Raw genomic sequence first — 10,735 nt, 5'->3', positions numbered from 1 at the left:
AATCTTTCACTGCCGTGGTCATCTTACAACCCGGCCAGACCACCTGGAAATGTTTATCAGAGCGCTTGCGCTTATTTCATCCATACCTTATTGCTCTACATGAGAGTGTCCAAAGTTCATGTGACCGCGGCTAGTCTAGATGTCGAGGGATTGTCGACCGCTTCCAACAGACCGAGATCCTATCGCGCGCGTAGATTATTACACCGCCACTATTCATATCCTTGATAAGTCTCTATATTCCCATTGAATCGTGGATTAATAATTAAGCCGTATTGGATATTAAAATAGCATTAAGTGAAATTCGGACGATATTCTAGAGTTACATTTTGTTGCGTTGCCGAGATACCCCTACATTCTTTCAATAAATTCTCCGAACGGATACTCACTTATAATTATGTTACTTGACCATCACTCCAAGTTCGTGAAGTCAGATGAGGAACCCCTTTTCCCACAATTTCGCAATCTTCCACCAGAGCTCCGTCTACATGTCTGGAAATACGCACTTCCAGGCGGTCGAACGCTCAAGGTAAAAGTCGACGCCTATGACGATACGCGAGCTTCCCTGCAGGGAAATTTCTCGGCTATTCCCTCCATCTGTCATGTCAATTCTGAATCTCGATGCTTAGCACTAAGTATCCTTCGCAATGGTCTCGGTCCCAATACCGAAGAATCCGATTTCTACTGGAATCCCAACACCGATACCATCTACTTCCCCCCCTCTGCATCCTGGACCAGCGGCACCATGGAAAAATATCTCTTCAAAGAAAACGTTCCCGCGTCGTATCGCAACGACGGGATCATGCCCGTCGTGCAGCATATCGCTTTACCCCTCAATGTCTGGCTGGCGCAAGGCCTCTACCTCGAGCCTCTCCCCGCTCGCTGGCTTCTCGATTGGCTGTATAAATTCCCCGCGCTGCAGTCCGTTACGCTGCTCATTGAGCCGTTTGATCAATGGCTCGGTCTCCCCAATACCGCCATCGTCTACCATGAACCGCTGGACGTCCCGGTTTCGCAGCTGCTGGGGCACAAACCCTCGGAAATGAAGGATCGGCTGGAGAAATCCCTCCTGGAGTATCGCGCCGCGAATGATGAGGCGTGGGAACCCCCCGTGGTGGAGATCCTGGTGTTGGGGATGAAGAAGTTTAAGGGGTCGAAGAAGTGTATTGAGAAGAGAACGAATCTGGATCGCGAGGATGTCACGGGGATCTATGAACATAGGATTTCGAGGGAGGAGAAAAATGCGAGGAGGTTGGTTAATAGGTGGCCGGCGGAGATTCATGCGGTGGAGCAGTGGAGTTTGATGGGGCAGCCGGAGGAGGAACCGGATTTCTAGAGGGGTTTCTGGCTCGAGGGTGAGAGTTCTTTTGGGCCGATTGATGAGTGAGGAAAACTGGCGCTGCTTGATTTTGTAGGGGTGTTATGAGGGATCAGAAGAGCTTAGTCGTGGCAGTAGGTAGATAGAATAGCATATCTAATAATTATCAAAAATACTTTTGCATGTTGACTCAATCTTAGCACTTTGATTCCAATTTGTTGGTACTAGATCTTTTAATCTTTATCTGAGAATCGATATATACCTACGGATTGGTGTTTTATAAGACTCGAGTGGGTTTCAGGTGAGGAACTAGTAAATCTGAGAAAATTGACATGTTGAGTTTCTGAGGAATCAGGGTATGCTTGTGCGATGATGATGGCGAGGTTTGATAGAGAGACTGGGGGATGGTGTTTAGCCCTGAAGCTGAAATTGGTGGAGGGGGAAAATTTGATATCTTCTAAGTTGGTTTTAATTTCGTGGATATTATGGGTGGAATCTAGTGTTAGAGCTGAGGTTTCTTTTAAGATTCTTTCCAGAGGACCTTTCACCTTACTCGATAATTCTCTCGAACGACAGAAAATGGCGAAATTGTTTTAGAGTTCCCAGACTTGGATGTAAGTTTGTAAAGGGGAGGCGTCTCAAACTTCGTGCTGAGAAAAATCTTGTGATTAACCTATATAATGCTAGGAAGAAGAGCATGCCTTGTCTTGCAAGAAAAAAGTTATGGAATACAAAATTAAATCCGGAAAAACTCCCGCACATTAGTCTTATTAAAGGCTGCAAAGCACAAGTGGTTGATGAAAGGACAAGAACGATTTGGGTACAGGATTGGGTCAGCTGAATTGTTGTGATACCATCTCCAACACATCTCTTGCCCCCGGCTCAAGTGTATTTATGGCTATCGAGCTCTCTTGTTTCCTTTGTGCAGACATATTCCATTTAGATATCTTCTACGAAGTTTTCAATTCTGATGTACTTACATGACTCACGATGGCTTCAGGTATTCTATTCCAGTATCTCCCCTTGGAAAGAACATCGGATATCCGATTACTTCAAACATCACTTTCGCCGGGCTCGAAACGCCTATATGGCAAATTTACACAGGTCTCATTAGATGTGGTACCATCAATACGAGTGCCTTACGCTGCTATCTCCTATCATTGGGGATCAGCCGATACGTGCGATCAGATACGGTTTGACGAGGGACACTACCTGGGTTTGAATAGTTCGGCTGGGAAATTTTTGAGATCTTTTGCTGCTCATTTAGATTTTGAATTTGAGCCCTGCTTTCTATGGATTGATGCTCTCTGTATTAATCAAAATTGTAATATCGAGAAAGGATCACAAGTGCGTCAGATAGGGAGAATTCATTCTTCTGCGCTGCAGGTACTTGCTTGGATTGGTGATGAATCTACAGATAGTGATCTTGCCATGGATTTTGTGGTTACTTTACACGATTTGATGATATATTTTGGAACTCCTTCTTTTTCAGATGTAATTTCGGTGCCTGGCTGTGAGCATAGATCTCCTGGCTGGAAAGCACTTGATGCTCTCCTACAACGACCATGGTTTTCGCGGACGTGGATCATTCAAGAAGTTGTGCTAGGCACCCATGTTGTTCTGCTGTGTGGACAGAAAGCAATGAATTGGAGCGCCCTTGGATTTGTGGCGAATATCATAATAGGGATGGCCTTAGAGAAGCTGCTATTGTTTCTTCAAGATGGATCATTTCCAGATGGTTTGGGTGCATCGGCACTTATCTACCACATGAAAGAACTTAGAGAGAAGGGTAGTTATGTTACTCTAAAATACGCTTTGTTTCAAGGCTTGGACTTTAAGGCAACAAACCCAAGAGATAAAGTCTACGCCTTGTTTGGTATTTCGACAAATATTGAGGCTATGGGAATAGATATCAACTATAATACCACAGTCAAAGTGGTATATACCGATGCTACAATTCGGATCTTGATTCTAGGGACTACTTTATCGCTTCTCAACGCAGCCGGAATCGGAAAATATCGCAATGATAAGCACATCTCCATCAATCATGATCTTCCTAGCTGGGTTCCAGACTGCTCGCATTTCCCAGACTCTAATCTTGTTTCTATTCCTGCTAGTTTGGAGGACTACAAAATGCCGGAGGCTTCCAAAGCCAAAAATCTCTGATTAATATCAACTCGACAAATCCAGATAGAGTCTCGATGAAAATTCAGGGTCGATCATTGTCTCGTGTTACTGCCATCTACCCATCCAGACCTACGACCGTTTACAAGAACAATGTTGGCGAGTTCCAAGTCGAGCTGAAACAACGTCGAGATTGGATTATCGAGACAATGAATTACGCATCAAGACTTGAGCCGTGTCCAAGTGGCATACCTTGGCGTCAAGTATACTCACGCACTCTTGTCAATAATAAACTGCCCTTTCCTTTCCGTGGAATGCCAGTGGAACCTCATATTGGGAGCACCTGGACGTTTTCCTCGAAGTTTTGGAAAATGTTATAGGAGCTAATGCGCAAGAGGTAAGCGAGATAGAAATGGCAGGAGGAGCAATTGAAGATTTTGATGAAGAGATTGTGGAAAAGACGCGGAAGTTTGCATCGGGGGTTGCTTTCCGTGGACGTATGTTTGAGACGGATAATGCAAGGCTTTGAATCAAACCTCGGGACATGAGTATGTTTTGGTTGGTGATTGTTATGTTGATGGGTGGATGGATGGAGAAGCTATGGGGATAGGTGAGGAGAAAGAGTTTGTGCTGGTTTGAACGTTCAATATTGAGAGTTGATTGATGCGTGGTACTGTGGATGCTTGATCATTCCTCTAGCTTTTACAGAGTATTTATTTTTCATATGTATTAGCGTTGGATGTAAACATTCGGATTGCTGCGAAAGTGATTGTTTTGATGGGGAATCTACACATAGCCAAGAGAGCTAAATATACCATTGATGTTAATTGTAGTATTTTCGAGCTTCAACTTCTCGGAGATCCTCTTACATACAGATGATATTGTATTTCATTCTGAATACTCGACTAAATGAATTTTCAGTTTGTGTTAGAGAGAAAGTGATATTTTTACTATTCATGTAGCGCGTGGTATCGTTAGACTCAGAGTTTGAATCGAATGAAAGGGAAAAGAATATAATTTTCGGTCAATCGATATAACGGTGCGGCAACTTTGCATTTTCCCGATGGAATTTTAATATCCAGATGATCTTCATTCCTGTACAAGATTTCCCTACAATTCTTCCTCTACAAGCTTCCCAGCCATGGTCACGCTCATGTATTCGATAGAAAACTGAAAATGTTGGTGTTTTTGATGGAAGCGAGATCCCATGTTGAGTTGAACCAGTCTTTTTTAATGAATGAAATCTCTCTGTCTTGAGTCTTGTGTTTTTGGATCGTGTCTATTTGAGAATCTAATAAGCGACAATACATGGTTTCAAAAGCTGAGGGCACGACTCGCATGAACAGAATGCCGTATTGCGAGAAGTAAAAGATGATATCCCGTCGCTGAACGTGTCTATCATCATATTACAGTTTTGGCATCAAACGCTTGACGGAGTAGATTCTTAGACATTGGATCAATATCCTGATACAAAATTTTATCAAAAACCTTCTCTCGTTACTCATATTGATAGATGCACCATATCTAAAACTTCTTCAACAACACACGACCTGGTATTCAAGAATTCTCACTCAAAACTTCTTCTGCAACCCTCTTCTCATCACCCGGAAGCTATTCCAATCCCTAAACCCATCCCAATCGTCCCCCTCCTCCCAATCCTTTGTCTTTCCCTCTCCACCACCACACACCCCGTAATGAGAACTCCCATTTGAAACCCCCGTTTCTCCTCTTCACTCTCACCACTAATACTCCCCCTGTACTGTATCCCCATCATATCTTTCCCCGCAAAAACATCATACATCATCACTGCATACAGATCCCCCAACTCCTTATCCCTCAGCTCCGCATTCGGATTCGAGAATGAGAGTTTTTGTGTTGTGGATGGGATTTTTTGTTGCCAAATCAAAACCCTCTCTTTGCCCTCTTCTTTTCCATTTTCCTTCCCTCCATCATGTCCTCCAGGAAATCTCCACTCATACCTCCCCTCCTTTTCCCTCCCCTTCCCACCCCCAAAATACTCCATCCCCGATTCTGCCTCCCTCTGCACCCCTTCTATCCCCACTTGCTGCACCTCTATCTTGCGATTAAATTTGTCAAATTGTGCACCTCCTAACATCACTTCATCTTTCCTGTCCTCATTCTTGATACTTCCGCTGTATATATATATGCTCGTAATTCTCTTCATACCTTCAATCGTCATTTTGAAAATAGGCAATGGCTTGGTATTTGGATAGCGAGGAGAATCGTAAATTAGGAGAGTGGTTTTGAATGCGTTGAAGAGTGTTCCTGGGATGTAGTCGATGGTTAATTCGGAGAGGTGAGCAGGAGATGAATGGGATTCGGATGGTATGGGTGGGTGTGGATTGGGGGAATAGGGGGGAGGAGGTTGAGAAAGCGAATTATTGGTCGAGTAACGAGGAAGTGGAGATGTGCTTGGATTTGGTTTCGCGGGTTCTTCGTGGTGGTGATCATGATCGTGACCTTCCCTCCGTTTGAAAATTGAAAAAGTCATTTTCTCCTTTCCTTTTGATGCCTGCCTCAGTTGAACAGGATGTAAAGATATAGAAACTCCAAACGCCGCTATAATTGATTATTGAATATCAAAAATCCCAATGAAGAATTTCAAAGCACGCAGCGTAGCAATAATCAAACATGTAATCAGGACTCAAATCATTTTCAAGTACATACATATATATACCTACCGCCCAATCATCAGAATCCCTCTCAGAATGTGGCGAAGCGAGTGATCCAGTGGCTTAGCACATTTACGCAGTATCATGTGGAAGGAACATCCTGTATCTCACGGATTGACAGCAATTCTGCCTTGTGAATATTTCGTGAACATCTTATCTAGTGGAGAGTTTTACATCTAATCGGTAGGTTTTGCCCTTTTCTTTTATTGGATTGATACTGTTTTAGTAGTGTCGTGTCAATTAGTAGGTACTAGAGCCTCAGTTTGAGCTTGGGTATCTCAATCGAATTTGACCACTTCAATAAATATCATAATGGATCGACCATAAATCAAAAAGCTAAATCTATAGCACAAAATAAAACCTCAACTTGCTTTTGATCAAAGCATTATTGAATTCAAACTGGCAGAGAACGATTGAATTATTGAGGGGTTTCCGCTAGTGGTTAATCGCGGTAGGTACGTACTGTACAACGGGGCATTCACTCCACCGAGCCCGCTTGCTTTTCCGAGCTTGGATTTATAGTGCATTGTGGGATTTCTACATTTCAAGGAGAAGGTCACACAAATCCTAATCTTACAAGGCGAAATGAGGTCGTCGTTGTTGTAAATTATCGAAGCGACTATCAACGACAAGAACAAGGATCGGTAGAACCAGATATCTTCCTCTGGACGGAGAAAGCTTGTTTTGTTTGCATCTATGTGCATATTGGTTGAGATGTAATCACGGGATGGATTGGTACAGTAAGCATTCAATAATCAGAACCCTTCGATATCCTATCTCCTGCCGAGTTTCCAAATTCACTGAGTAAATACCTCGAGTTTCTTCTCCCCAAGATAGAGGTTCCAGTGAATCGTGAATATCTCTCGGGATATCTCCAGAAACAAATGATCACATGTAAGATCTTACTTCTTGGCTAGGTAGGAAGATTACAACAGTTTTTTAATATTAATATCTCCAAATGTTGGATCCAACATTACTGCTTCGTTGCCTCCGTAAGAACTTTATCAAGATAAAATCCCGTCGGTGCTCTCTATATCTAGTATTCACATTTTCTTAACATCCTCATGAAGAAAGAAAGTTCTACAATTGTCAAGTCTTGATATTCCGAGTACCAATTCCCAATCTCTACTCTCCTCATCATTTCCATACTCCAGAACACCACAACACACATCCAACACCAAAATGTCTACCTCTGAAACCAAACCTACCTTCGTCCTCCTCTCAGGAAGTTGGCACAACCCCCAAAACTACCACAAATTCGTTTCCGCACTCGCCAGCCACTCCTATGACCTCCTCATCCCCTCCCTCCCCAGCATGAATGGCGCCCAACCACCCACAGCCGACCTCTATACCGACACCGACTTCGTCCGCTCCTACATCTCCGATCTTGTCTCTCAAGGAAAACACATCATTGTACTTATGCATTCCTACGGGGGCCAAGTCGGCACCAACGCCCTTACCGAATTTGCCGTTTCCGCTCGAAAAGCCCAAGGTCTATCTGGCGGCGTTGTCCATCTCCTCTACATCAGCGCATTCATGATGTTAGAAGGCGAGTCTATGATGGACAAAGTTCGCTTATTCGGCCACGAAGATCTCATCCCCATCGTATTCAACATCGCAGAAGACGGAACGCACGTGCATAGTGATCCTCGTACTCTTCTCATCGGATCAAACCCAGATGATAAAGTCACAGAAGCAGAGATCGAAGAATATATCTCGAATTTGAGTCGCTGGAATGGAAATGCGATGTATCAGCCCTTGAAAGATAGAGCTGCGTGGAGAGATATCGAGACGAGTTATGTGGTTACGAAGATGGATATGACTGTGTTTTTGGATTTCCAAGTGAGTATGCTGGAGGGTGTTAAGAAGGAAGGAAAGGAGGTGAAGGTTTGGGAGTTGGAGACAGGACATTCGCCTACGTTGACGATGACGGATGAGTTGGTGGAGATTGTTTTGGAGGTTGCGGGAAAGTATTAAGGGTTGGAGTGTAGCTGTGTGGTCATTGGGAAGTGGAAAAGAGCGTCTCTTTGGATTTATGGGTGGAAAAGTTTCCAGAAATCATGGTTTACTTTCTCGAGGGGAAACAAATAGTTCATGGATTCGGTTTTCTTGACTTTGAAGAATAATATGGAGTTTCAAAAAGTTACAAGTTTCTGCAATGCATGCGCCATATGATTTTTTGAGCACAAAAAGTACAAGTTATCCATGTGATGGAAAATCGAATATTGCCTCCCACTAAAAGACTCGAAGGGTTATGAATCCGGGAAAGAACACTCTCCAGAAAAGCTATAATAACCAAGTTATCAAAGCAAATTCGAGAGATCATTGTAAGATAAGCAACTGATATATGACCTACCAGCAGAATAACTACTCGCAACAGATCCGTGTATCGATGCCATAAAGATCATTGATCTCATCACCATATGAGGATAATATCATTCACAGATTGAATTCCAATCACATAAACAACATCTTCATCCTATCATTCCAGTTTTTCACAGATAAGACACTAAATCCATCCAACTGTCAACAATAACTCATACCTTCTCTGCAGCTCTCCCCCGCACCTCCTTTTCCTGTGTTCCCCTCAAACTACTTATCCACATTCGAATACTTGACGAGAACCCCCTCCTACCTCTCCTCCTTTAGGTAGGCCCATTTAGCAAATAATACAAATCCACCAACAACAATTCATCTCCGACAACCTATTTATGCCCTGCAAATCCCACATCCCAACAAGCCAGACCAGTATTGAAATCTGATTCAGCTTGCAGAACTCGATTTTCGTCGGGGATACTGAGACCTTTTGATCTGAAGGCCTTATGCTGAAGACCTTATGTTTAGCGAAGCTATAAACAAAGGTACTAGAAGTAAATTTTCAAAATGTTGGATTAAGAAGTTGTTAGTATATCGGTATGGTTTTATGAGAATTCGGTTTCAATAGTCTCACTTGCAGCGGTGTAACAGCTTATCCGAAGCGAATATAGGGGGTATGAACGTCTTTCTCGGGAATTGATTGCTTTCTTGTTGGAGACTTTGAATTGAAATATGAGAAGAACCTTCTTGTAAGATTATATAGATGACATAAATAGCAAATGAACAACTACAGGAAAGACAGAAACTACAGAGTTGAATATTCTACAAATCGCACTCCTTATGGACACAACCAATTCATCATCATCCAGCGGATACATTACCAAACAGCTGCAGCTTTCGAAAAATTTGATTTTATGCTCTCCTGTTGTGGTCTCAATACTTCTCAATTGGTATGGTGTTTCTTCTCAATATCGTAACTGACTAACATGCGGGATGTGGAAATTTCTGAGCTGTAGAGTTTGAGAAGTATTGTTTGTAGCTATGTAGATGGGTGGATGGATAGATGGGTACTGGGGTATGGGAAAGGATGATGAGTGTACAATGACGAGAATTTGTTTTGAGATAAATTGGGGAAAGCGAGAAGGGAGGTGGTGCTAAGGATGGAGGATGTGAAGAGTGAGGTTGGGGTACCTGGGGATGTTACTCTTGCGAGCGTATTAGACTGTATACTATAATATATCATACACACTTAGCAAACCCATATATTACCTCAAGAATAGAGGTTCTTACGAAATAATTCAGATATATATACTCATTTATCTTTATATTGTCTGGCATATTGTGGGGATCCATTGTCGAATTCGAGGAAGGGTTGTAAACTATAAAGATATGGAATTAGACAATGCGAAGTCACACCAACCATGCACTTGCTCACTGATGTAGATGCTCCTTGTATGAGGAAGAGAAAGTTCTAATAGGCAGAGGCAAAGCTCGGGAAAAGGTTTATGTAGTGGTAAAAGGGAGTAGTATAGTATATCAATACTGCAATTTAAGACACAAGTAATCATTCGATAGTGGGAATCCGTAACCATTAAGCTATATGAATCTCATCCAAATGACCCCGAATGACTTTTTCGAATTGGAGTTCTGAATGCATAACGTATACTTATTTTCTATGTTATCACATTCCAAGAGACCCTGTAAAGAAACGAATTAGCTACTTTTGATTGCGATTCCACTCAAACTGACCTTAAGCTTACTACATGAGAGACCAAAGTATGCATGTCTCTAGACAATCCGAGAGCCTCGATTACCATCACGCGGAGCAGCAATCTATTCTATTCCTTCATCCGATCCATGTCCCCTTGTTGTTTCCCACACAACTATTTGTATTTCAAGATCGGCAAATTAACACTTACTAATCAAAATTGTTTCCTTATGTTTATATACTCTAATACTATGAGTGTTAATCTCTACATGTTTATTATATTCTTCTTTACTTGTATGAATTTGATGTTCTTCTCTCATTCTTTCGAAACATTGAAAATTGGTAGTTGATGTTTATTGCTTGAAGATTGTTCGTTTATATTTATATACCCTAATATTATCATTATTAACCTCTATACATCTAATCTTCTACACTCTCAGGCTTTTACATAGACTTGAAATTCTAAACCCCGAATGATTCAAACTGTCAAACCATAAAAGTAGACATCTCAATATCAATCTCATTTTCGCCAATTCCCTTGATTCCTATTGATTAGATCATTAGCATAGTATAGAATTT

The 10,735-nt window shown here is 42.1% G+C and overlaps 4 protein-coding genes across 4 annotated transcripts; 3 read left to right on the top strand and 1 right to left on the bottom strand.

Moving 5' to 3' along the window:
* Nucleotides 1-394: 394 nt before the first annotated feature.
* EAE98_003003 (uncharacterized protein) lies at nucleotides 395-1,333 on the top strand (the record flags this gene model as incomplete). The annotated part of the gene is made up of 1 exon (XM_038950623.1): nucleotides 395-1,333. The coding sequence occupies one exon, from the start codon at nucleotides 395-397 to the stop codon at nucleotides 1,331-1,333; it is 939 nt and encodes a 312-aa protein (XP_038813152.1).
* Nucleotides 1,334-2,305: 972 nt separating this feature from the next.
* Nucleotides 2,306-3,481, top strand: EAE98_003002 (uncharacterized protein; the record flags this gene model as incomplete). Its single annotated transcript, XM_038950622.1, has 1 exon — nucleotides 2,306-3,481. One exon carries the CDS (start codon nucleotides 2,306-2,308, stop codon nucleotides 3,479-3,481), a length of 1,176 nt encoding a protein of 391 aa, XP_038813151.1.
* A 1,558-nt stretch (nucleotides 3,482-5,039) lies between these two features.
* Nucleotides 5,040-5,951, bottom strand: EAE98_003001 (uncharacterized protein; the record flags this gene model as incomplete). Its single annotated transcript, XM_038950621.1, has 1 exon — nucleotides 5,040-5,951. The coding sequence occupies one exon, from the start codon at nucleotides 5,949-5,951 to the stop codon at nucleotides 5,040-5,042; it is 912 nt and encodes a 303-aa protein (XP_038813150.1).
* Nucleotides 5,952-7,314: 1,363 nt separating this feature from the next.
* EAE98_003000 (uncharacterized protein) lies at nucleotides 7,315-8,109 on the top strand (the record flags this gene model as incomplete). Its single annotated transcript, XM_038950620.1, has 1 exon — nucleotides 7,315-8,109. One exon carries the CDS (start codon nucleotides 7,315-7,317, stop codon nucleotides 8,107-8,109), a length of 795 nt encoding a protein of 264 aa, XP_038813149.1.
* Between the last annotated feature and the right edge of the window lie 2,626 nt (nucleotides 8,110-10,735).

The sequence above is a fragment of the Botrytis deweyae genome (assembly GCF_014898535.1).
Source record: "Botrytis deweyae strain B1 chromosome Unknown BDEW_005, whole genome shotgun sequence".
In the NCBI taxonomy this organism is placed as follows: domain Eukaryota; kingdom Fungi; phylum Ascomycota; class Leotiomycetes; order Helotiales; family Sclerotiniaceae; genus Botrytis; species Botrytis deweyae.
This window is presented reverse-complemented; position numbering and strand designations above follow the sequence as displayed.